At 34.8% G+C, this 27,363-nt stretch overlaps 2 protein-coding genes across 2 annotated transcripts; both read right to left on the bottom strand.

The window, feature by feature from the left end:
- Positions 1 to 1,244: 1,244 nt before the first annotated feature.
- On the bottom strand, positions 1,245 to 3,816 carry LOC121214505 (uncharacterized). Its single transcript, XM_041088269.1, has 2 exons — positions 3,313 to 3,816; positions 1,245 to 1,319 (listed from the first exon to the last, which is right to left on the bottom strand). Exons 1-2 carry the CDS (start codon positions 3,814 to 3,816, stop codon positions 1,245 to 1,247), a joined length of 579 nt encoding a protein of 192 aa, XP_040944203.1.
- A 15,043-nt stretch (positions 3,817 to 18,859) lies between these two features.
- Positions 18,860 to 20,008, bottom strand: LOC121214504 (F-box/LRR-repeat protein At4g14103). Its single transcript, XM_041088268.1, has 2 exons — positions 18,971 to 20,008; positions 18,860 to 18,868 (listed from the first exon to the last, which is right to left on the bottom strand). The coding sequence occupies exons 1-2, from the start codon at positions 19,865 to 19,867 to the stop codon at positions 18,860 to 18,862; spliced, it is 906 nt and encodes a 301-aa protein (XP_040944202.1). The 5' UTR covers positions 19,868 to 20,008.
- Between the last annotated feature and the right edge of the window lie 7,355 nt (positions 20,009 to 27,363).

Raw genomic sequence — 27,363 nt, 5'->3', positions numbered from 1 at the left:
TATTGATTTCAATATTTAGCTTGATTTTCTCTTCATCCAGCTCTATTTCATTTCTTGAATCTAGCTTGATATTCTAGCTCCCGATAGTCTCCTTGTCAATTTTCTCTCTTGGTGGCTATGGAAATTTCTTTGATTTCTAAGTGAAAATGGTGGATTTTTGGTGAAAGGACCAAATTGTAAAGAAAACAAAGCTTTCTTTCTTCCCCTCTTCTTCTCACGTTAATGCATGCAAAAAATGGGGGAATGGCTGCTTTTCATCCTTATTTCCACATATATATATACTAAATAAATTAATAATAATAAAATAATATCATTTTAAAAAAATCAAATTAAAATATTAATAAACTAATATTTATTTATTTATTAATCTAAAATATCTCCAACATCATCATTATCTTCTAGATTTCTCTCTCTTCTAATTGACCATTTTGCCCCTTATGATCTTTTAAAATTTCATCCTTGAGTCACCACTTAATTTGGTAAAATTGTGATTTAGTCCCTCAAACTTCTTCACCTTTTTCAATTTGGTCCCAATCCATCCATTTTTCTTAGTTTCTAGATTATTCCACCCTTAAAATATTTACACCATTGGTCCTTCAACTTTTTCATATTTACACTTTAACCCCTCAACTTTTGAGTATTTACTATTGGGTAACAAAACTTTTCTCACTTTTGCGATTTAATCCTTTCTTGAATTAATATGTTATAATATACTTCCCAATATTGCCATAACTCAAAATTACCCCTTTTTAGTACTTTATTTCCTTATTTTACTATATCAGAGATATTATCTTACTTTCCTTACTGTAGAAATTTTCGGGGTATTACACGCTGCATCGCCTGGGAAGTAAGATTCATCGTTGTGGCTTCAATCTTTTAAATTACAATGTATGGTTTCTTTGATTTGCTTTGCTATCAACTCAGGGTAACAAGACCTACCATCTTCATTGAACTGTTCTCTGGGGAACATGACCTGTATAATCCATTTGATGAACCTATTTATGCCTAGTGTTTAGGATGTCATGATTAAAATGAATCAAAATTTCCTAACTAAATGTGTATGAATGACATTTGAATAAATGCAGAATGTCATGAAAATGATTCCTTAATGCTTAGGTTATCATCACACAAAAGCTTATTAAGGTTTTATCACTGGCATGCTACAAAGCCTTTTTGCTCGGCTGGCATATCCAAAGGAACACTTAATCTGATTGCCCCCACTATGAACGTCAAAATTCAATCCACTAGGACATGAAATTTGTATCATCAATCTCCCACTGTAATCCAAGGGTAGAAAGATATGGCTTTTTCTCAATCCTCTGTTATCATAATTCAATGATACAGAATGTGAAACTCTTTAGTCTTCTACACCATTCCCAGGGTATCATACCAAATGTTTATGCACAAATGCAAAAGTTTCTCTTCCGAGAAACTTCTTCTCATCACTTGGTGATTATTGAAGCTTTGCCACCAATATGACATCTTGCCATTTTGTTTAATCCATGTTTGGACAACAAAGTTTGAAAGGATAGTCCTGACTTAGACTTTTCTCTTTTAGGCACTTTAAATTTGGTGTGTTCTAAACAATAGTCCTGTTTTAGGTTACTTCATTATTTAGAAATTTCTAGAGTAATATGCAAAACTCCTTTTGTTTGAACATTCAGTCCATTAATCGTTATTTCAAATGTTTTGAACAGGATTATCACATTGGTCAAACAAAATGTTATTGAGAACAAATCTCGAAATGAATAAGTGAATCAAGATAGCAAATTTTGCTAAAGAAAAACGATAGATAAGATGGAATTTTATTGGGGAGCAAAGCTTGAAATGAATACATTAATCAAGACAACAAATTTTGCTGAGATTCAAAATATATAAGATGACAACAGGTGCCCTAGATATCGCAGCACGAGCTTCCCTGTATAAGCTTTAATATGTGTTTAGGGAATCTACAATATTTTGTCGATGCCCCAAGATGTCGCCTACCCTTTCTTGTTAATTCAAGTATAGCGAGACCTCCACATGCCCCAGATCTTGATCAAAATTTGAGCTATTCCGTTCACCACATTCCTCATCAAAATTTGAGCTGCCTTTTTCAGGTTTTCAGCTCAAATCCCCTTTGGTCTCAAGGCGCCCTTTGCGGGTTTTCACCCTGGCCTCTCCTTTTTTTTTTACTCAAAGTGCCCTTTGCAGGTTTTCACCTTGGTCCTTCCTTCTTTAAGTGAAATATTTCTTGACTGAATCTGAGTTTACAGGATTTGGTAAGCTTTTACCATCCATCTCGTTCAAGATTAAAGCTCCTCCAGAAAAGGCCATTTTTACCACATACGGACCTTTCCAATTTGGCATCCATTTTCCTCTAAAATCTTTTTGTAGAGGAAGAATCTTTTTCAAAACCAGGTCCCCCTCGTGAAATTCTCTGGGACGAACTTTTTTGTTATAGGCTCGCATCATTCGTTTCTGATACATCTGACCGTGACGAATAGCTTTTAACCTCTTTTCTTCTACCAAGTTTAGCTGATCATATCGAGATTGAATCCATTCGGCCTCATCTAACTTTAGTTCAGCTAATACTCGGAGAAAAGGGATTTCAACTTCTATGGGTAAAACTGCCTCCATCCCATAGACTAAAGAAAATGGTGTTGCCCCAGTAGAGGTCCTAACAGAGGTACGATATGCCAGGAGGGCAAAAGGTAATTTCTCGTGCCAGTCTTTGTAGGTTTCAGTCATTTTCCCTACAATTTTCTTGATATTTTTGTTAGCTACTTCCACGGCACCATTCATTTTTGGACAGTACGGTGACGAATTATGGTGTCTGATCTTGAACTGACTACAAACTTCCACTATTAAGTTGTTGTTCAAGTTCAGCGCATTGTCAGATATGATCTTTTCAGGCATCCTGTATCGACATATGGTTTCTGTTTTCAAAAACTTGCTAACTGCTGACTTTGTGATGTTAGCATATGAAGCAGCCTCCACCCGTTTAGTGAAGTAATCAATAACCACAAGGATAAAACGATGCCCATTAGAAGCCTTTGGAGATATTGACCCAATAACATCCATTCCCCACATGGAGAAACCATAACGTGAAGGGGTGAAGGTGGTGCGTGCATCTTGTCACCATAAATTTGACATTTATTGGCACTTTTTGGCATAATTAATGCAATCCCCTTCCATAGTGGACCAATAATACCCAAATCTCATAATTTGTCTGGCCATCGTGAAGCCGTTGGCATGTGTTCCACAAATACCTTCATGCACTTCTTCCAAAATTTTCTTGGCTTCGACAGCATCCACACATCTCAACAATACTTGATCTTTTCCCTTTTTATACAAGATCTCCTCATCTAGGACGTAATCAATGGCTAATCTCCTTAATGTCCTTTTATCATTTTCCGTCGCATGGTCTGGGTACTCACGACTTTTTACATATCGCAATATGTCATTATACCAGGGGTGATCATCCTTTTCCTCTTCATTGTCAATGTTGTAACAATGTGCTGGAGCCTCATGAATGCTAGTCTGAATAGGCTTCATATCTTCTGGTTTGTTCACTTTAAACATAGAGGCTAGAGTTGCCAAAGCATCTGCCATCTGGTTTTCATCTCGTGGGAGATAACAAAAGGTGACACTGTCAAATTCCTCAATCAATTCCAAGACCAAATTTTGATAGCGGACTAGCTTCGGGTCTCTTGTTTCCCATTCCCCTTTGAGCTTGTAAATTACTAACGCAGAGTCTTCGTATACCTCTAGCACCTTAATTTTCCGCTCTATGGCTGCCCGTATGCCCATAATACAAGCTTCATACTCGGCCATGTTATTTGTGCAATCAAAGTCCAATTTGCTAGTGAAAGGATAATGATCTCCACTAGGGGACACGAGGACTGCCCCAATTCCGTTGCCTACAGCATTTGAAGCTCCGTCAAAGTTCAGCTTCCAAGGACCACCTTTTTGAAAATCTTTTTCTGTAGTTACAACATACATCAAATACTCATTTAGGAAATCAAAGTTTAGTGGCTCATAATCTTCTAGAGCTCTACTTGCCAGGAAATCTGCTATTGCACTCCCTTTTACCGCCTTATGGTTCACATAGACTATATCAAATTCAGATAGAAGAATTTGCCATCGGGCTATCCTCCCATTCAGAGCGGTCGACTCCATCATGTATTTCAAAGGATCTAGTTTAGAAATCAACCAGGTTGTATGGTACAACATGTACTGTCTCAGTCTACGAGTTGTCCAAATCAGGGCAAAACATAGCTTCTCAATTGGCGAATATCTTGTTTCGCACTCGGTGAACTTCTTACTGAGATAGTAAATTGCTCTTTCTTTTCGTCCTGAGTCATCATGTTGGCCAAGCACGCATCCCATGGAATTTTCAAATACTGCCAAATACAATATAAGTGGCTTGTCTGGGCAAGGTGGCATCAACACTGGGGCGTTGGACAAGTATTGTTTGCTTTTTCGAAAGTTTTCTGACACTCCTCATCCCATACACCTGGATTGCGTTTCTTAAGGAGGTGAAATATGGGGTCACATTTCTCGGTTAACTGTGAAATAAACCGAGCAATATAGTTTAGTCTTCCTAGAAAACCTCGAACCTCTTTTTGAGTATGCGGTGAGGGTAATTATTGTATTGCCTTTACTTTGTCAGGATCAATCTCAATTCCTCTTTCACTGACCACGAACCCCAGCAATTTTCCTGATCTAACCCCGAATGTGCATTTCGATGGATTTAGCTTTAGCTGAAATTTTCTCAACCTTATAAATAATTTCTTGAGGACCTTCACATGTTCCTCTTCTGTTTTAGATTTTGCAATCATGTCATCCACATATACTTCTAACTCCTTATGCATCATATCATGGAACAGTGTTACCATAGCCCTCTGATAAGTTGCCCCTGCATTTTTCAACCAAAATGGCTTCACTTTATAACAAAAGGTCCCCCACAGGGTTATGAATGTAGTTTTCTTCATATCCTCAGGATGCATCTTGATTTGATTATATCCAGAGAAACCATCCATGAAAGAAAACAACGAATGCCCTGCTGTATTGTCTACCAAGGCATTGATGTGCGGTAAGGGGAAGTTATCTTTTGGGCTAGCCTTATTTAAATCTCTATAATCTACACACATTCATACCTTCCCATCTTTCTTAGGGACAGGTACGATATTGGCCACCCACTCGGAGTAATTGACCACTTGCAGGAATCCAACGTCAAATTACTTTTGCACCTCCTCTTTTATTTTTAACACCACATCAGGCCTCATTCTTCGGAGTTTTTGCTGAACGGGCTTGCAATCTTCCTTTATAGGAAGACGGTGAACTACAATATCAGTACTCAACCCGGGCATATCTTGGTATGACCACGCGAAGACATCTTTGAACTCTCGAAGCAACTCAATGAGATCTTGTTTTACTTCTTCAGCTATGCATGTGCCAATCTTCACCACTTTTCCCTCTTCCAAGGTCACCGTCTCTACCGTCTTTTTGTGAGGTAAGATTTGTTTCTCTTCCTGCTCTACCATCCTCAACAGGTCCGGAGATAGGTTGCAATCTGTGTTATCTTCAAAATCTTGAGATTCCTCTAAACACATATCTCGTTCAAAAGGATTCCCTAAGTCCATAATAGGGTCACTCATGTCATTGATATCTTGGGACCTGTTATGGGTATCAAAGAATGTACAGAGAATGTATGAATTTAAGGATTCTTATTTAGTATGATCATGAATGAAAGAATGATTTGGAATAAAAGCATCCAAGATGATTATTCAAACGAAAGAATGAAAAGAATCTTAAAAGAATATATACTCAGAAAATGCAAAGATATATTTCATTGAAGTCAAAATGTTCAAATATAAGCCCATTTCATTTCACAAAAAGTTTTCATTTTTTCTAGGCTTAAACAGTTAGTATGTCTTGAATATTACTCTGGAAAAGCTCTAAAAACTTCAGGCATTTCTTCTGCAGTCCAGTTGTTTAAAACACTCCCAGGTTCAAAGGGACGGATGCCTGATATACTTCCTTCTTCAGATTTTTCTTCAAATATGCATTGATGTTCAGGTTTCCTAACATCTCCTCTGTGGTCTTCTTTCTTGGAGTCCTCAGTCCAGAATACATAGTTCCTCCCGATACGAGAGTCCTGGATATGTGGGGGAAAGCCATAGGTTCCCAATCAACTTCTTTTCTGTTCAGACGCGCCTTCCTCCTCTCTTGTCTTTTCTCTAACTCTTTTTTTCTTTGCTTGGCATTTGGCTTAAACCCTAAACCAAAACGGTCTTGTTTGTCCTTCACCACTGGTGCCTCTATCCTTCCTTGAAGGCATCTTCCGAGTCCTCTTCCAGGCATAGCTCCTTTCCCAACTGTCATTTGTAATCCCATCCTCGTGGCTTTAGATACGTTGGGCATCGGGATCTTCTTTCCCTCAATGATAAAGGTCGCATTTACGAATTCTAAGGATCGAAAAGAACATTCAACCGCCTCATCATCCGTTCCCAAATATGGTGCATCACTGGTTACTGATGCAATGATGTCTTCCTCGGCATTAATCGTAATCAGCCGGCCTTCTATTACCAATTTCAACTTCTGGTGCAATGATGAAGGCACCGCCCTTACTGAATGAATCCAGGGTCTTCCCAACAAGCAATTATACGAAGGCTTAATATCCATCACTAGGAAGTCCACATCGTATGTATTCGGGCTAATCGAGAGGGGTATTTCTATTCTTCCCATCACCATCCTTTTGGTACCATCAAATGCTCTCACTATACTCTGGCATGATTTCATGTGAGAACTATCCACCGGTAACCTATTTAAGGTAGACAGGGGTAAAACATTCAAGGCTGATCCATTATCAATTAGCACTCCCGCTAGCATATACTCCCCGCAGCGAGCAGTGATATGTAATGCTTTGGTGGCTCTTCTTCCCCCCAACGGTATTTCATCATCATTAAAGAAAATCAAATTGTCGGCACTGATATTGTTAACCAAGTGGTCCAACTTATTCACTGAGATATCGTTAGCGACATAAGTTTCATTTAGCACCTTAATCAATGCATTACGATGTATCTCTGAAGTTATAAACAAATCAAGCACCGAGATACGAGCCGGTTGCTTATGTAATTGTTCTACCACGCTGTACTCGCTATGTTTCAAGAATTTTAGAAATTCTCTAGCCTCATTTTCAATTACCGGCTGATTGACACGTGGTTCAATTTTGTCTGTTTTTACTTTTTCCAGCTCAACTACTAAAGCTTTTTCTTTTCCAGATTCCACTCTTGCATTTGTCGGATCATAGCGTTTTCCACTTCGTGTATAGAATCCTTTCTTCTCTTCTGAAGCATTTACCAAGCTTTCTTTTCCTGGAATCGTCACATTGCAGTCGTAATTCCAAGGAACCTTTTTGCTATCCTTGTAAGGAAAGGATACAGGTTTTTGGATTATGACCTTTGGCGCTATTTGTATTCCAGATTCTTTGTTCATTGGCTTTGAAATGATAACCACTGGGTGATTAACCTCTTGGGCTTTCCCCGCAGATCCTTCCTCTGAAGCATAAACTTCTCCCTCTTCTAGTCCCTTGACCTCTTCATGAAACTCTATTTCTTTGTTATCCATTAAGCTCTATACCATGGTTCTGAACTCGGTGAATTTCTGGATGTCATGGTCTTCTTCTGCGTGGAACTCACAAAATTTCTTTGCTCGTTCAGGCCTTTCTATCAAATCTTGCTTAATGATACCTCTTTTCACCAGTTGTTTCCAAACCCATTCAAGAGGGGTCTTTATCTCTGCCACGTTGGCTTTGACTTTTCTTCCTCCATTATCAATTATTGCGTTCACCCTTTTATCATCATGATTGAGCAACAGATTCTCTGCTACGTTTGGTCCTGATGAGTCGCCAATCTTTACGATCCCCATATTGATAAGTTTTTCAACTAACTTCTTGAATGCAGCGTAATTCTGAATCGAGTGCCCCTTAATCCCCGTGTGGTACTCGCATTGGGCGTTTGCATCATACCACTTAGGGTATGGAGGTTGCATGGGTTTTAGGTAAAATGGAGATACCACATGTGCATCAAATAAGTTATGGTGCAATTTCCTATACGTCACCGGGATGGGTGTAAATTGAGGTCTCTCTATATTTGGCCTTGAATTGGATTCCTGTTTCGAAGAACCTTGCTAATTAGTGGTTACTGCTCTGGCTTGTCCCACCGTGATTGATTTGGAATGGTCCTTGTTAAACATGCTTGTATTGTTTATCTCGTGCTCCTTCTTTCTTGGTGCTGACCTTTTAGTACTTTCTCCTGGTTCTATCTTGCCACTCCTTATGGCGTTCTCTATCATTTCTTCAGACATCACTATGTCTGAAAAGCTTTTAGTGGCACTGCCCAACATGTGATTGAGAAATGGGGCTTTCAAAGTGTTGATAAAAAGCATGGTTATCTCTTTCTCTAAAAGTGGTGGTTGAACTTGCGCTGCCACCTTCCTCCATCTCTGAGCATACTGTCGGAAGCTCTCATTAGGTTCGTTCTCCATATTTTGCAATACAATTCGATCAGGTGCTATATCCATAACATGTCTGTACTGACTTATAAAGACCTGTGCCAAATCTTTCCACGAATGGATGTTGGCCCGACTTAATTGATTATACCATTTAGCCGCTGACTCGATCAAACTATCCTGGAAACAGTGAATTAGCAGTTGATCATTGTTGATGTACCCAGTCATTCTTCGACAAAACATAGTGATATGAGCTTCGGGACAACTTGTCCCGTTATACTTCTCAAACTCCGACATTTTAAACTTAGGAAGGAGGACCAAATCAGGTACCAAACTCAGATCTTTAGCGTCCATTCCTCGGTGGTAATCAGCATTTTCCATGGCCTTAAACTTCTCCTCTAGCCATTTACACCGGTCCTCTAATTGCCTTGACAGACCCCCTTTCGCTTTCTCCACTTCTGCCTCATCATCAAGATCAGGAACTATGAGATTGGTAGGATCCTCTCCGGGATTATTTCCTATTCCAAATTGAAAATTCATCAGCTTTGAAGGACCTGCCTGAGATTGCTGGGGTTTGATCGTAACGGAGGATTTTTGTGGATACAGCTCAGCTTGAGTATGCATGTGCGGAAGGGTAAAGCCTGAAGGGTAAAGGGGGTCCTCATTATTTCCCTCTTCATCATTAACTACAGGGTCCTTTCCCTTATCATTTCCTTCTTTCAACAACCGTGTTAAGTTTGCCATCATGTCGTCCTGGGACTCCCGCATCTTTTCTGTCATCTCTCGCTGAATTTTTTCCAGCCGCTCTTGTATCTGATCTTGCATATTTCTTTGGAGCTGTTCAAGTTTTTCTAATCTTTGATCCATGTTCTTTGATTTCGCTCGAGTTCTGTAGGGGTGTCGGGTTTCCAGGTTAACTGAAATAATTTATTTAATTAGGGCCCTTTAATGTTTGTTAATGCATATGATGTGATGCAATGCATGAAATGAATGCAAAAAAGAAAAAAGGCATTGACTCTGATTCAATTTCATTTAGAATACTTTACTAGAAAAAACAAAATTCTTTACATAAGACAGATTACATATACTGTTTTGCCCTAATGCTTAGAATTCTAATCTTCTTAAGTAATGAAGCTAGCTCTTTTCCTCGGCTTGATTCCAGCTCATACTTCACACTTAGCGTATCAGCTTGCACTACCAACGTCTGCAGCTGATCTGCAACTTCTCGAATTTGAGCTGCGGCTTCTCCCATAATGTGATCTCTATCTCTGACTTGGTTCTGAAAGTAGTGCAACTGCTCGGTTTGGCGATCTTCATTAGCTTCTAAATACTCGATCCAGATTTCGTAATTTCGTAATGCTGCTTCTAACTCTTCAGTTCTTTCTTTCATTTCTTCAATTCTATTTAGGCTTACCCTCAATTCCATCACAGAGTTCCGATTTCGGTGCCGATTTAGATATCCTTCTAATTCAGTCACTCTGTTCTCTAGCTTCCCTTTTTCTTTCTGATTCTCCGACAAACTCCTCTTTAGAGTCTCGTTCTGTGCTTGAATTTCTTGGCACCTCCTTTCCCATTCATCAGCCTTGTTCTTTTCTTCTTGAATCTCTTTGCGCCACTGCTCAAAAGCCTTTCCTAACTCGGAAGTCCTCATTGTAATCGCAACTTCTTGTAATCTATTTTCAAACTATCAAGATATTCTTCAACCCTAGCTTTCCCTTTTCTTAACCGCTCTGCCTCGAGCTTCTGAACATCTGCATCCAGTCTTAAGTTCATTTTTTCTTCCTCTATTTGCTCTATCTGCTTTTCCAATTTTGTATTTTTTCTTTCACAGTCTTGCTGTAATATTTCTAGCTCAGAAGGGACGACCCGTAAATGTTCCTCTATTGACTGACTACCTTCGTGACTTAGCTCGGGAATATTGTCGTTAATCCTCTTACTCCACCGCCCATGATATCCAAGAGTTATTATTGCCCCAACGGTGAACCTTTTCATCCGGTGAGTTTGTTTCCAAGCGTTGGACATTTCTCGAATCTTTCCCTTGTAATTATTACCCCTATAAGAAATCTCACACTCGGCCAGTCCTTGTGTTACTGGTATGAACTGTCTTGATCTACATTGTCTTAATACGAGCAGAGGGATATATCCGATAGCTCCCTAAATTCCGAGTAAGGGAACCCAATCAAAGTCTCCACATCGATACAAAATCTCGTCAGGCACCATCCAAGGATCTTTCTATTCAACATCCTTATCTAAGAGATTTTGAAGGATCGCCATCCACCTTTCTCCAGTAATATCGTCGCGTCTTGGTGCCGCTACTAATTCTTTCAAAGGAGAATACTTTTCAGAGAATGCTTTGTAAGAAACCTTATCCACCTTCCAGAAATGACTATGGAACCAAACCAACAGGAGCTGTGCACAACCAATGAATCTTCCTTCACCCGCTCTCCGACACGCACTCAAAGATCTGAACGTTTCAGCCAAAATTGCTGGGACGGGTGTAATCCCCCTGTCAAGTTGATTGAACAAATCTGTAACTGTTTCATCAATATGTCCTAATGCCTTGGGGAAAATAACCAGCCCATAGATACTCAAAGCGAGAACATCGACTTTCTTCTTTGTATCAGGGTGTGCCAAAATCTGACCTCGTAAGCTTCTCCAAGGGATACATTTATTTTCCCCTTTTTGTTTGATTCGTGCCGTAACCCATTGCTTGCTCATTCCGGTGATTTTTGCTAACTTCTTTGTGAAAGTGAGAACATTGGCAATTCTAGCATAAACTTTATCTACTTGGATTCTTGGACAACGAAGTAAAGCTGTATACTCCTCCACAGTAGGCACCATGTCTACCTCCCCAAAGGTGAAGCAGGTATAAACAGAATTCCAAAATTGGGCCAGAGCTCGAAATAAATGCTCATCAACCTTGATGTCGAGCAAGTAGGGCAAATCGCCATAATTACAGTAAAATAACTATTTAACCTCATCGTCCCATTGAGCTCAAATTTCTTTCAACTCTTGGAGATTATTCTGAGTTACGTTGATACAAGTGTAGTCCCATAACTCTGATGTGTATCCCTCCATCAAACTATCACCTTTCTCGAGTTGCATTTTTTCTGACCATGTTTGGACAACCGCATTATTTTCCACCTTATCAAGAAATTCGTTTTCCATGATAAGCTTTCTGTCTAGAAACCGAATGTGAATCAACGCCTTTTATAATGAAATGCCATGCAGTTGAAATGTCATGCATCCAAACTAAAACAACAAAGATTAGTACCAGATATAAACACATAATCCAAAACAATTCAGGAAGAATAAAAGCACATATCAGGGTATCTACTAGGGTTTGGTGTAGTTCTACCTAGGGTGAGTTCCTAAAGTTCACTACATGTGGTTTGGCTCTAAAGTAAGGGTACCCGAACCAGTAGATTCCTCGATCCTCACCTATTGTAGGCTTATATAGACCAAGTTCGGTTCAGGGGAATACATTTCCCTATGGCTGCACGGAGATGAAAATATCACGAAGACATAGGTACGGATGTATCCCGAAAGCGATCCACTATCCTGCATGGAGGTGAAAACCTCACGAAGGAATAGCTTCTCACTCCCACTTAAAGGTATGACCAACGGTCATGCAATGCTATGCAGAGGGATACAAAAATTTAAACCAACACAGTAGTTATAAAACACAATGATGACAATTGTAATAAAGACGAATGAAATGCAATGAAAGGATCGTAAATTTAAACCAAATTTCAATTTTCGACAAAAAGACAAAAAGTAATCAACTCGTGGCTTGACTTTCTTATTTTGAAAAAATGTCCCCAGTGGAGTCGTCAAGCTGTTGACACCATTTTTTTGATGAAAAATGGGGTCGACTTGGGTTTTGGAAATGAAAACGAAAATGGGAGTCGCCACCGATCCTTTTTGATGAGGTGTGATCGGATCTCCTCAAAAAGTGGTTGTTTTTAATAAACGCTTTGATTTTATTAAAACAACAATTTTGGTCCACGAAATTCAAAAAAAGGGGTTCGGGAGTCGGTTACGCACGAGGAAGGATTAGCACCCTCGATACGCCCAAAATTGGTACCTAGTTGATTACTTAATGTCTTAGTGTCGAAAAACTGAAAACTTTAAAGAAATTTAAAATACGATCCTTAAAAAACTCGAATAGCATAGATTAAAATTCAAGAGGATATTTGGCAATTTAGTTTAAACGAGAAATCAAAATCCAACACCATAGGACACGTTCCTCGAATTTCCAAACGCAAAACATTGCCTTATTTTAAATTTTTTAAAAGGATATTAAGCCATTTGGTTGAACGAGAGAAATCGACACCCAGCACCTTAGGGCATGTTTGCTCGAATTTTCAAACGCAAAACATTGCCTTATTTTAAAAAATTTTAAAAGGATATTAAGCCATTTGGTTGAATGAGAAAAATCGACACCCAGCACCTTAGGGCATATTTTCTCGAATTTCCAAACGCAAAAAATTGCCTTATTTTAAAATTTTTAAAAGGATATTAAGCCATTTGGTTGAACGAGAAAAATCGACACCCAGCACCTTAGGGCATGTTTTCTCGAATTTCCAAACGCAAAACATTGCCTCAATTAGAAATATTTTCCTTTTTTTTTTGAAATATGATATTTACATGCATGATGGAATAATAAACATGATTATGTAAAATAAAAAAATGAAAATAAACGAATAATAAATCAATCATACATATACCATAGCAGATAAATAAATAAATAAACTAAAGCATAAAAATGAACATATAAATAAATACATAAATGAACATAAAAATAAAGGAAAATATATGAAAATTATAAAATATGAAAAAAATATGTATGTACATATGTGTATTTTAAAATTATTAAGTAAAATACATATATATAAGTATGTATACATATATTCATGAGAAAAAAAGTATATAGATATACGTATATAAATATATATAAAGGGTTTTTTAATGTATATATATTAAATAAACAATATATGAAATATATATAAGCATTTATATAATAATGATATAATATAACATGGCACATATATTTAAAAATATAAGTAATTATTAATGGAAATATAATAATAATAATAATAAAGTTAACAAAAATTGACTAAATAATAAAAGATGCTGAAAGGGATTAAATCGAAAAGAAATAAAAAATATAGGGCCAATTTGAAATAAAGGAAAACGAAAAGGATCCAATTGCGACGCGCGTAAAAAGGGAAGAACCGAAACAAATAATAAACCCAAAGTTCTAAAACGCAGAACCTCAATAGACTAAAATGAAACAAAAGAAAAATCTTAGGGCTAAATCAAAATAAAAGAAAACAACAAAATAGGACCAAATTGTAATGCTCTGAAAAATAGGAGGGACTGCGTGCATAAATAACCCCTTTTAAGAAAACACGCGGATCCTCCCCTTTAGGTCTGGTCACCGCGCGGGTCAGGGCCAAAACGGCGTCGTTTTGGCACCTGACCCCTAAGGGTAAAACGGTGCCGTTTTATGAGGGTTATTTAAACCCAAAAATTTTTAAAATCTTCATTTTTCTTCTTCTCCTTCTAAAAAAAACTGAAAAAAACCTCTCCCCCCTTCTTCATCCGGCCATGGATTCCGACCAAAAGCTCCGGCGCGCCTCTGCCGTAGCACCTCCGTGGGCGGTGGCCGTGGGCGCAAAATAGGGCCTTTTCGGCTCCTTTTCGAAGCCGGTAACTTCTAGGCTATGGATCTAAGGCTGAAACTTGCGAAAGGCGAACGAAGAGTGCAAAAATGGAAACGAAACCGCTCGGCTTCCCCTTCTCCGGCGCGGCGTTGGAAGGAGGTAATTCCTTTCCTTTTTATTTTTGATTATAAACGTATTATATGTATATAAACGGATGAACAAACGAAAAATAAATAAATAAAAATGAGTTTAAAATTTGTAAAAAAAAAATGAAAACCAAAAGGGCCAGAAATCACCTTTGAAACTTAGCTTTTATTTCTTGTCAATATTTGTTTTTTGATTCCTAAAATTCTAACCGAAGAAGAAGAACTAAAGGGTACATGTTAGGCTTTTATAACCGATTTTTTGCTACTGTTTCTGTTGTCTTTTTGTGTTGTTTTCTTCTTTGCAGGTGACTGGCGGCGCAAGTGGCATGGTGACGTGACCGTGGCGGTGGCGATGGTGACTGCCAGAGGCGGTGATGGGACTGGCGGCTGTGGCAGAAGGCTAAGGGTCAAAGACCCTAGAGGCGGCGGCGGCAGTACTAGGGTTTCAGAAAAGCTGAAACCCTAGTTTGACAAATTAGTTTTGGGCTTGTGCATTTTGGGCTTCGGGTTTTGGGTTGTATTTAGGTTAGTTTAGGTTTGGGCTCAGTGGGTGTTGGTAGAGGTGAGCATTCGATCGAATCGAAAATTTTCGAGTTAATCGAGTTTTCAAATCTCATTTTATCATCCTAACTTTATTTGAAGTTTTCTCGAATCGAGTCGAGTGAGATGGAATTCGAATCGAATCGAATCGAATATATTTGTTCGAGTTAAATTTTAAAAAATAATTTTGGGTCCTTGTAACCATTGTCACCCATCGTAATAAAATTTGTCCACCTTAATCAAAATTTTTATTAACTTTCATCACTTCATAATTTATTTATTAATTTTTATATACTGGTTAGCTTCTTTGCTTGCTTAGTTGTTTCAATTATCTTCAGATTCTTGTCACTATGTATTTTAGAATTAAAAAATATATTAAATGTAAAAATATGATTTTTTAATAAAAGTTATTTTAAAAATAAAATGTGAAATTGATACCAATATAAAATTTTAAGACGAATATTTTATGGCATAATTAATAATTCAATTTTAATATAAATATTCAATATGACGAAACAATTCAATAATAAAAATAATATAAAATGTGAAATTTAATTTAATAATATAAATAGTAGATATAAATAAAATTATTACTATTTATGTTTAGTGATTTTTTTGGATAATTTTGATTTTTTATTTGAGAGTAAAGGGTGAGAAGTAAAAGTTTAGGGGAAAAATAAAAAGTTTTGGGGAATAAAAATTTGAGGGAAAGTAAATATGGGGGGAGTAAAATTTTGGAGGGAAAATATTAAAAAAAAATTGGAGGGGGGAGGGTTTGGGATAGATGGGAGGTGGGATGGGAAGGGAATAAAAGTTTTAGGGGAAAAGTGGGAGGGAGTAAAAATTTTGGGAGAAAATAAAAGGTTTTGAGGGTTTTTGGGAGTAAAATTTTGAGAAAAACTAAATGGGAGAGTAAAATTTTGGTGGGAAATAGATTTTGGGTAGATTGGGGGTTGGGAGGGGAGGGGAGTAAAAGTTTTGGGGGGAAAGTGGGAAGGAGTAAAAGTTTTGAGGGAAAAGTAAAAAGATTTGGGAGTTTGGGGTAAAAATGTAAAATATTATAGTTTGATATTCGAATTATTCGAATTATTCGAGTTATTCGAATTCGAAAACTCAACTCGATTCGAACTCGAAATTCAAAAAAAAAATTCGAGTTGATTCGAATAACTCGATTAACTCGAATAACTCGATTCGTTTAACTCGAAATTCAATTTTTTTTCGATTTTTTCGAGTCGAATCGAGTTTTGCTCACTCCTAGGTGTTGGGCTGGTGGGTTGTTTTGTAATGGGTTTGGGAAAGGTTAAAATTGGGCTTGTACAAGGGGAAAAGAGACTTACCAGGTGGTCCTGTTCTATTCTCTGTCTCGATCGGAGGCCAGGCCGGCAATTGAAGCCGTGGGAGGTTCATGAACGGCGGCTCCAAAGGGTTAGAGAAACCCTAAGAGAAGCAGCACTGCTTCAGAGGAAAAACAAAATTTTTCCCTAATTTTTTTTCTTATTTTAAAAACTTAAAACAGAAGTAAAACGGCGTCGTTTAAGAGGCCAGATCCAAGCGTTGACCCGACCCGGAGGGGAGGATCCGCGCGTTCTAGCTTTGAATGGGAGATTTGTGCTATTGGTCCCTCCAATTTGTGACGCGTTTCAATCAAACCTATTTTGTTTTTTAATTGAGCTGCGTATTTCAGTTTTGTTGCAATTTGGCCCATCGCTCCGCAGCGTTTTGGAAGGCAGGAATAATTTCCCTTTTGGCCCTCCATTGTTGCTTGCGCATTCAAATTGGTCGTTTTTTATTTATTTCGAATTTCCCCCGTTTTTCATTTTTTGTTCAATTTAATCCGGTTTTTTGAACTATTTTACTGTTTAATTATTTTTTTACATTATTATTATTTATATTTTTGTACATACAAATATTTTTTTTAAATAATATAGATATGCTTTTATATTTTAGTTTTTTTTTACTTTTGTAAATATGTATTCACGCATATTTCCATATATATTTTATATATTATTCACATTTTTTTTGCAAATATATATATAAGTATACATGTACGTTTTAGAATATACATATATTTCCTATATATTATAATTTAAAATATACATTCATTTTTATAGTATATATATATTTACATTTTTTCTAAAACATTTTTTATTATTGTATATATATTCTATTATTTTATTTACGTATTGTACATTTATACATATATTTACATACACACATATTGTCATGATATACCCATACATTTATATTTTGTAAATGCATACACATTTATAATTTAAATTAAAGTATGTGTTTCATGTTGTATATTAACATTTTATCTTACTTTTAAAGAAAATATATGTTTTCATTAAAGCATTAAAATCATCATATTTTATGAATTTTCAAAATATTTGGCATTCATGATTCTCGAGAAAGATCGTGTCCTAACTTACTGGATTGCGATTATTTTTCGACGAATTTAGAAAGCCAAGTATTCATTTTGTAATAAATTCACAAATTTCAAATAAAAGCTTATTCTCGGGAATTCAAAAATGTTGGGTCCTAACTTACTGGTCATGACATTTTATTATCTCGAAATAAGGATTTTAAAAACAAAAGGCAATATTCGGTATTTTGAAGATTTAAAAATATTGTGCCCTAACTTATTGGGTGTGATGTTTTATTTCTTTGAAATAAGAATATTTTATTATCTCGATTCGTTTGCGAGTTAAAAGTTCTCTTTTAAAATCTTTTCAAATTTTTGACACCAGGACATTAAATAATCAAATTCGGTACCGAATTTGGGCGTTGCGAGGGTGATAACCCTTCCTCGTGCGTAACTGACTCCCGAACTTATTTTCTCAAACTTCGTAAACCAAAATTGTTTTTAAGGTGAGCCGATCACACCTCAATCAAGGATCGGTGGCGACTCCAATTTTTGCTTTTAAAGTCAACAACTAAATTTTTGTTTTCAAAAAGCGGTTTCGACAGATACTCCCCAAAATAACAAGCATTCAAGATGATCAAAGTGAACATCTTAGTTAGAAATATATATATATATATATAGCATCTTAAAACACTGTTAATAAATGTCTTCATATTTGATGCAAAGCAATGAAGCAAAATATTTTATTAGTAACAATTTCTTTGCTGTTAAGAATGTACAAATCCCCATAGCTTGAGAGCTTCCAAATCAATCTGATGTTCTTCCTATCACAACTTCTTGTGTAATGCATATCATATGATTCTTTCTTACAAATTTAAATATTTTGCCAATCATGGGACTACATATTAATTCCAAAGGCTATTTTTGGCTACAATATACATATATACAAACCAACCATCAGGTATAGTCTATTGCCATTAATGAATGTATCGGATATTAAGAGCGAAATATATATTACAAACAACACATCTATATAAAATCAAACCAGACACTGATAAGTTGTAATCATATAATATAAAACAGTACTACAAAATTACAACTAGTTTTAAACATTTCTTTGAACTCTTCACTAACTGCAATAATTGGTTGCGGACTTTCTTTTTTTGTGTCATATTAGTCAGGTCATCCATACTTATTATGAGCTTTTCCAGAATCATTGCATTATATAAGAAATAACTAACCATTTCAATCATATGTCTTTTGAAGCATGAAATTTTAATCTCTTTGAGGTGAAATGACAAACAAGAAGGAACTTCTAAAGCCTTCCATTGAGCTCCCGCAACAACCTAAACTCATGACAAAAAGAAAAAAAAGTTATTTGGTTTGTACCTTGAATTTAGGTGATCTCAAACATGCTTTTGATTTCTTGTAAGTTTATGTAATTGTGGATGTAATTGACACTAAAACAATCAATTGCAACAAATACATGTACATATACAAAGATTTCATACCGGAAAATTGAGGGTAAGTGTTTTTAGATTAGGTATACGATGTAGAAACTCTACAAGCTAAATTTCTCTCCCATTAAAACCACAACCAAGAAATTCGAATTCAATAAGGTTGTGAAATATAGGAAGTTGACTTGTTCAAAAAATCTGCACACAAGAACTTGGTCGGAAAATCTGCACACACAAACTTGGATTTGTAATATAATGTTAAAAAGGAAAAAAAAACACATGAATACAAAGTTTACTAACCCCTTCATTAATGGTTAAACGTAGAGACCGTACATTGCAAATTCCTTGAATAAGATGAGCTGCAATTGCTTGAGAATCAATGGTATCAACCCCGCAGATTTTAATATGAGCTTTCTCTAGAGACTTCATGGTACTCAAAGTATAACCTTGAGCTACAACGTCAGTATATTGAAAATAAACAAGATTAGGAGCATTAATCACCACCACATACTTTAAATCTGCGAATTCTCCTAGATTAAAATCTAAAATAAATCTCTTAAGCGAAGGAGTTTGGATATTGATCACACTTGTATTATAAAAATCACATTCAAAAAAAGCCAAATCTTCTAAGACATGGCAATTGGAAATGAACCTAAGAACGGAATCACCGAAAAATGAGTCTCTAAAGTGCAAAGTCTTCAGATTCCCTAAACAAACGTCAGATGGGAACTCAAAATTATGACCTACTGCATCCAATTTCAGTGTCACCAGTGAGCCACAAGTGAATAAAACAGCTGGTAAAATATCCTCACGATAACTTAACTGCAAATCAATTTCCTTAACACCACGGCACAATGCAGAACATATCCAACCAGAGATATCAAAATCATGATCTCCATCATTCCAATCATTCCATGAACAAATCATATGACTTAGCCTAAAGCAATCTAATCTTACCTGATCGGGGGATTTCAATAACCTATCAACAAAGTTCTTGAAGCTATCAACATTTCTGTCAGTCAAATCACTCATTGAATAAGCATCAAATTTAATGGTAGAAAGTGAAGCAAAGAGGTATCTCCACTTGGTTGAAATAATAGAGGTTCGAACTGCTTGTTTAATGGGAAGGAATGACAAAATATGACAAAGAATAGGATCCGGAAAACTACTGATCCTGTCTTCGACACACATCGCCATAAGATAAGAAAACTACAGACCGGTCCGACGGCAGGCGATAGGAACCAGAGAGTTTTTCGCTTTTGTTTTGTTATGTCTGCCTTCGGAGCAAACTTTGGAGACTTGAGAATAGAGGAGGCCACACAGGATCGGCTTTGTAGAAGAAAGAAAAAGAAAAGTCTTTGCTTTGTAGAAGCGGCTGGATATGCGAAAATTTAGTGTTAAATGCCAATATTTCCCTACCTTTATATAAGATTTAAGGTTAATATCAAAATTGGTCCCTTAACTTTTACCTAATCTAAGGACATTTACCATCGATCTGGTGGTTTAAATATTCGTATTCGTTACAAGCAATTAATTGATTTAGTGTAAGTTACCTTATTAGAAGCAGAATTTTTTATCATATTAATTTCTACTCTACCTTACTCGAGTTCATTCTCGAGGAATCTCATTTTATTTAAAGCATTTCGTTGGATTCTTTACTCTCTATTTTCTAATCTCACTGGAAATCATATAAAAACACTTTCTATTTGAGTAGCCATTTGTGCAAGTATTTTACGATTCAGAATCAACTGTTTCTTGTACATATATATTATGTATTAATCTACTATAACTATAGGATACCCCCACTCCGCTAATTACTGCATTTATTCAAGTGATCCACAAACGACTAAAATCTCTTTTTTTTCCTATCTCTATCCTGATGAACCGAAACCAAACATCTTATTCTTTATTAAGTAATAGTTCGAGTAAGTCTTGAATGAGCCCCTCGAAAGCTTGATGCAAACAAACTAATTTTTGTTCGACATTTACAAGCTATATATCTCCGATTAATTTTGGTCATTGAATAAAAGAAATTTTGATGAATAACTAATTCTTTCTTTTAGTTATTCTTTTCTAGTCTATTAATAACAAAACTTGTTCTTCCAATATATAAAATAAAAATTCCAATGGCTTTTGCTACTCTAGCCATCCCGACTATGATTTTTCCTTTTTTCTAAGCATTTCATTTCGCTCTGAAATAAGAAATTGTGTTGATACTAGGTATAAAAAAAGTATATTAACTAAAATAAATAAGTAAATGGATATGGATAAATAAATAGCGGGTTCCATCGTTTCTATGGTTACTTCTTAAATGGTGAGGTTCTCTCTATACACTGGAGCTCATTCCTTCATTTAATTGGTAACTTGTACAGTTCACAATCTTCGGCTCTACTCATAAATTTTCCAGTAATAGATTTTCCAAACTCTCAAGATGGTCAAATATTTTAGATTTTAGTTTTTTCAAGGCTTAATGATAAATTTGATCACTAATATTTGCATGCTCTGTTAAAATGGCTCTAATGGTAAAAAATAACGTTTGCAGGTATAATGGAAATTTTAAAAGAAATAAATATATAAAAGAAATAAGACATTTGACAAATTTATAACTCTAATTATGGCGTAAAAAAAAGTGTACTACCAGTGTATCAAATAGTACTCACCCTAAATTATTGACTAATTAAACATTTTATAAAAAATTTAATGTGTCAACAAATGATAAAAAAAACATTGACACTTAATATTAATCACCATTAAATTATAAATTATTAATTGCTATAAAATAAAGAGAGATGGAGAAAATAAAGAACAAAGAAAATATGAAAGCAATAGAGGATGTACTTTATTGATAAAAAAATATAAAGAAACATAAAATATGGATTTACCTATGTCATAGTTGAATCTCGTATATATTTAAAACATCTAATAATATAAAGAAACTTGTAATTAATATATATTCCCTACTTTCTTTAAGGATTCACTCATCTTTGTGCGTTGTGGTGGAACAATTGGAATATATACACACATACAAAAATTCAAATATGAGAAATATTTATCTCTTGATCAAAAACCAATTGTAATGTGGAGTATTTATAACTTATTGATTTGATACGTACAACATGTAAATCAACATAATCTCTTATTGAAATAGGAAGTTTAGTTCTCATAAGTAATGGTTTAAACATTAATAGGAGGTGTTAAATCAATAATTTCTCTAAACTATTATAAGCATAAATAACAAATTTTTACAAAAGTTTTTCAAACTCAATCAATAAAAGATTGAGATATAATCTCATCAGTATTAGCAAGATGAATTATCGTAATTGCATGATCTGAAATTAATTATTTAAATAAGTAATCTTGCAAACGTATAGGTTGCAAGTAGATAAAACATATATGATTATTTTGTAGACGAATCTACCAAAATCATATAATATCAAAACCATTCACATGGTGGATGAATGGGCTCCTACTCATTTAAAAAATGCAAGACATTAAATCTCAACTTTAGCTAATGAGTTTCTAAGAATCAATTTTTATTGAGACAAGCAACAAATGAGAATTCTTTAAATTAAAGAATCTTCTGGTTCTTTAATGAATGTCCATATGAATTCTCAATTAATTTTCGCATTATATATGATCCAGGATGGTCTAACTGGTCACGCCAAGTAGTAATTGCATTTGTATTAGTAAACTTCTAGTTTACTTCAACATGTGTTTCAATTGTACTAAATTGTAATAAATTGATAATTTTTTTATCATTCCTTTTAATTTGTATTCACATATAAGTACTATTGTGACATTTACTACTGGAAATGTCTAAATCAATATGAAGTCTATAATGCCACTATGTCAATAAATATAATTTCCAAACAATTATATGTAATATTCGCTTCAGGGAATATGCCAAAATCTTCAAATATCTAAAAAAAAATTACAACTTTAGGTGCATCCAACCATAACGAGCTTTAGATATAATTGTCGAAACCATTTTTTTGTAAGTTTGGAAATGGGAATCGACTTTTAAAAATGAAAATAGGAGTCGCCACCGATATTTTATTGTGGTGTGATCGGATCACCTTAAAAAATAATTTTAGGTCTGCGAATTTTGAGAAAAACAGGTTTGGAGTCGGTTACGCACGAGGAAGGGTTAGCACCCTCGTGACGCCCAAAATTGGTACTGAATTGATTGTTTAATGTCTTAATGTTGAAATTTTGAAAAGATTTTAAAATACGATCCTTTTATTTTGAATAAAATGAATTGGATGATAAAGCTCATTTATTTCAAAGAAATAAATTGTCATACTTAGTAAGTTAGAGTGCAACATTTTTAATCTTCAAAATTAAGTTTGACTTTTAAAACCTATGCATGTTGAGAATGATATTTGATTATTTGGGTCAAATGAGAAAACTAAACCCAGTAAGTTAGGATTCGATTTCACAAAATTCCTAAATAATATTGCTTTTATTTTCATTCGCTAGAAAAATCCTCGTCTCGAGAAAACAATATGTCATATCCAATGCGTTAGGACACCACGTATCGAATTCCCGAGAATGAGCTTTTTACTTGTGTGTTTTGATTAAAGAATAAACTCGATTATTTAGATTCAACGAGGAAAATTGGAACCCAATACGTTAGGGCTCAATTCTTTCGAAGATCCCAAATACCGAACTTTGCGTTATCTTGAAAGTTTTTTTTAAAATGATTTTGATACTTGAGTGATATTAAACGTAATCTTTTGAACGGATAAAAACGATTGAATAATAATGTACCATGCGAAATAATGATTCATAAACTAAAACGCACACTAACCAATGTAAATAAACAATACAATATAACAATAGTAAGAATCTCATAATATGTTGGGTAAATATTAATATTTAAAGCTAAAGAATTAAAAGGAACATCAAGTAAATTAACACGAACAAGCTTCACAATAGAAAAAAAAAATTAATAACATGCAAAAGAGGAAATTGAAAGTCATTAATATACAATAAATTACATGCAAAAATTTATCATAAACAATATATGTATGGGTTTGAAAAAGGTTTAACGAAACATAAAAAGAAATACTATGTGAAATTACATTATTAAAATGAATTTTAAAGTAAATAAATAAATATATATATAATATACTAAATAACCTACATGCTTTAATCTGAATAAGTAACATGTATATGAAATGAAAAGTTTAATAATAATACAAGTAATAATACATAATAATGTAAAAATTTAATTTAAAAGAAATAATTCGTATATATAAAAAATTGGTTTAAGAGAAACGTATAAACATATTTAAAAAGCACTTAAGGTCAATAATTATAATAATATATAATCAATAATAAAATAATTTAATCCTAAAGCATGCGTGTGGGTAGAGGTGTTCATGGGCCGGGTTCGGGCCGGGCCCAAAAAAAATTTCGGCCTGGCCCGAAATATGGGCCTAGAATTTTGCCCAGGCCCGGCCCGGCCCGACCTGGCCTGTTTTTTAAATAAATACCAAAAATTTATTTTAAAAATTAAAATAAAAATTTAAAAAAGTATTTTAAAATATTTTAAAATTAAAAAAATTAAAAAAAAAGTATTTTAAAAAAATTTTAAAATTAAAAAAATAAAAAAATAAAAATATTTATTATTCGGGCCGGGCCGGACCCGGGCCAAAAAAGTGGTGCCCGAGTCCCGGCCCGTTTTTTAATCGGGCCTCGTTTTTTTGCCCAAGCCCATATTTCGGGGCTATATTTTTACCCAAACCCTCCTATATTTCGGGCGGGCCGTCAGGCCGGGCCGGGCCGGGCCGCCCGGCCCATGAACACCTCTACGTGTGGGTGTATATATATATAACACTATTGTATAAGAATATTATCATGCAAATCTTTTAAAACATAAAAATGTACAAAAGAGAAATTAAAAAACATTACAAGACTATTAATGAATGTGCACCAATTATATTGAATTTACCCAAAAACGTGACAAGTTTAAATAATAATACAAATAATAGTAGGATTAATAAATAATAATATTATTTTTAAAATAATTGATAAAAAAACAAATATGAAAGGGACTAAATTGCAACTAAAACAGGATTATTAGGGAAGAACATAAATGAAGCCTAATAAGGGCCCCCGTGCAACGCGCAATAACATGGGGGACCGAAATGGGAAATATCCTGTCCCCAAAAACGCTGCGTTCCATAAGGACCGAAATGAAATTCGCAGGAAAATAGGCGGCCCAATTTAAAAGAACGATAGAAACTAGATTGAACCGAGACGCAAAAGTGGAGGACCTGGCGCGCAAATAACCCTCCCCATGCCAAAACGCGTAGATCTAGCCGCGGTTGGATCAGGTCATCGGGTACGGGCCCTGCAGTCAATACGGCGCCGTTTCTTTCACTGCATATATTTAAAGAAATCCAGTAAAAAATCAACACAATCAGATTTTTATGGGTTATTAATCATTTTATTTGAAATCGAAAGAAAACCTAGAAGCCTAAAGCATTATCCCTACGCCGCTTCATGCCCTAGCCGTTTAGAGGCTCTTTGAACGCTCCTTCGACTCTGATTATGGCGGAGTAAACAACATTCAAGCAACAGGTGACTCTCAACCCTCTATCTTCTCGCCTTGATTTTATCTAGTGCACTAAAATGAAGCGACAAAGAAAAGAAAAGAAAATAAAAATAAAAAAAAGAATCTGAAATCACCTCCTTAAAAACTGTTGTTCGTCTCTTTTTTATAATGTTTTTTTTGTATTCAATGTGTGTAAAAAAAAAGGAAGAAGAACCTTTTTACAGATTTTTTTCAATGGCTTTCTATATAGCCGAAAGAAGAAAAAACTAAAAAAATATAGAAAAACTATCCTTCCCCTATACAAAAGGCTCTCCCTTTCTCTTATAGCCGAAATCAATGAAATAACCCCCGAATCTTTTTTACATTTTTCTTATTTTCCTCTTTTTCTGATTTGCTGGCGATTTCTATTCTTTTTTGCTTGCTTTCTCTACCTTTTTCGCTTGTTTGTCCTTCTTGCAGGTATACGGAGGCCGTACGGTGACGTGGCGCGACTCGGCGCAGCGCAATGAGGAGTGGCACGTAGTGGTGGCGCACGTGCGAAGGCACGCGCGAGGGCAAAGGCTCGGCACGTGGGACGAAGGTCTTGGTGGCTGCGGCACTGGAAGTTGTTCGCTGTTAGGGTTTCTGTAATCGGGTTGGGGTTTGGGCTAAGTTGGTTTGCTAGGCTAGGCTTAATGGGTTTAGGTTTACTGGGCTGTATTGATTTTGGGTTTGTAAAAAAAAAAAACTGGGCATTGTTTATTGTTTTGTTGGGCTTTTAATTTTGGCTTGGTTTATTTTATTTTATTTTATTTTTTTTCGTTTATTTATTTCTGATTTGGGCCAGACAAATTTGGCCTATTACAATAATTATCAGATTTTATAGCTCATAAATAGATCTTTTACAGTCAAATATTTTGCTTCCAATCCCTTAACGGGGATGATGACAAAAGAATATCACAAATATTATAAAATAAATATAAATTAATAACTTAATACTCTCTTTTTCATCCTTTTAAAATAGATATTTATAGTAATAGTGATTCATATGAAATATAATATTTTCCTCATTCACAATCTTAATATAAGATTCATTATAAATATATTTTAAAACCAATGGATTAACCATCACAAGATATTAAAATATTAGCTCTTCTATAGCTTTCGGCTAATTTTGTACTATCAAATATTGAAATAATATTTGTTTGTTTTAGTACCAAATAAGATAAATACTTTATATCTATAATGATATAATTTATTACTACGTTCTCATATCATTCTTCAAAGAATATTAACAGAAACAAAATATTTAGGCATATGCCATATATGTGGCCAATAATCTTTCATATCACATTGATAACACAAGTTATCTTTACCATTTGAAGAGTTATCTTGAGAACTTTCATTGTTCTCTTATTTATTACTATATTCCCACTTTTAGTGGTTCATAATTATATATATTTTTTATGTTTGTATTCACTTCAGGGAATTCAATAAATCTAGTAGGATAGACTTCTAAACACCTCTATTGATTTTTTATTTCATAATCACCATTGCAAAACATGCTTGAATTTCAAATCAAAATCTATCTATTCATGTTGTCATGATTAATCTCCAATTACATCTTCAATTACAACAACAATCGCGATCTCTATATTTTCATTTTTCTTTATTGTTATGTACTGCTACATTTACTTCAGGGACTGAAGCAAAACTAATAGGAAGAATTTCATAGTTTTCCATTAGTAACTTATTATTTTGCTTAGCCACTAGAAGGAATGAGATTGTTTAAAAATAGTGTTATTATTCTTTTTATATTTAAAATTTATATTGTTCTTTTCTTTTGTGTGCATATTTTGTCGCCCTATTATTATTATTACTATTATTATTGTTATTATTTTTTTGATTATTTATATTAGTATTAGAATAGTAAATATTATGTGATTATCACCATTATATTCATTATGAATTGGTTTTATTAGTATATTTATATTATTACCATTCACTAAGCGCGACATTTTATCTTTCGTATATCATCGTTCTATTTTTTTATACATTACCATTCTATGTTATTTCATCAAAATCCCATCACGAATCACGTTTAGAGATATTTACCCATTGTTGTATTATATCCAAATAAGATAGATACACG

This window comes from Gossypium hirsutum, chromosome D02, assembly GCF_007990345.1.
Source record: "Gossypium hirsutum isolate 1008001.06 chromosome D02, Gossypium_hirsutum_v2.1, whole genome shotgun sequence".
NCBI lineage: Eukaryota > Viridiplantae > Streptophyta > Magnoliopsida > Malvales > Malvaceae > Gossypium > Gossypium hirsutum.
Note: the sequence above shows the minus strand (reverse complement) of the source record. Positions and strands in the feature narration are given on the sequence as shown.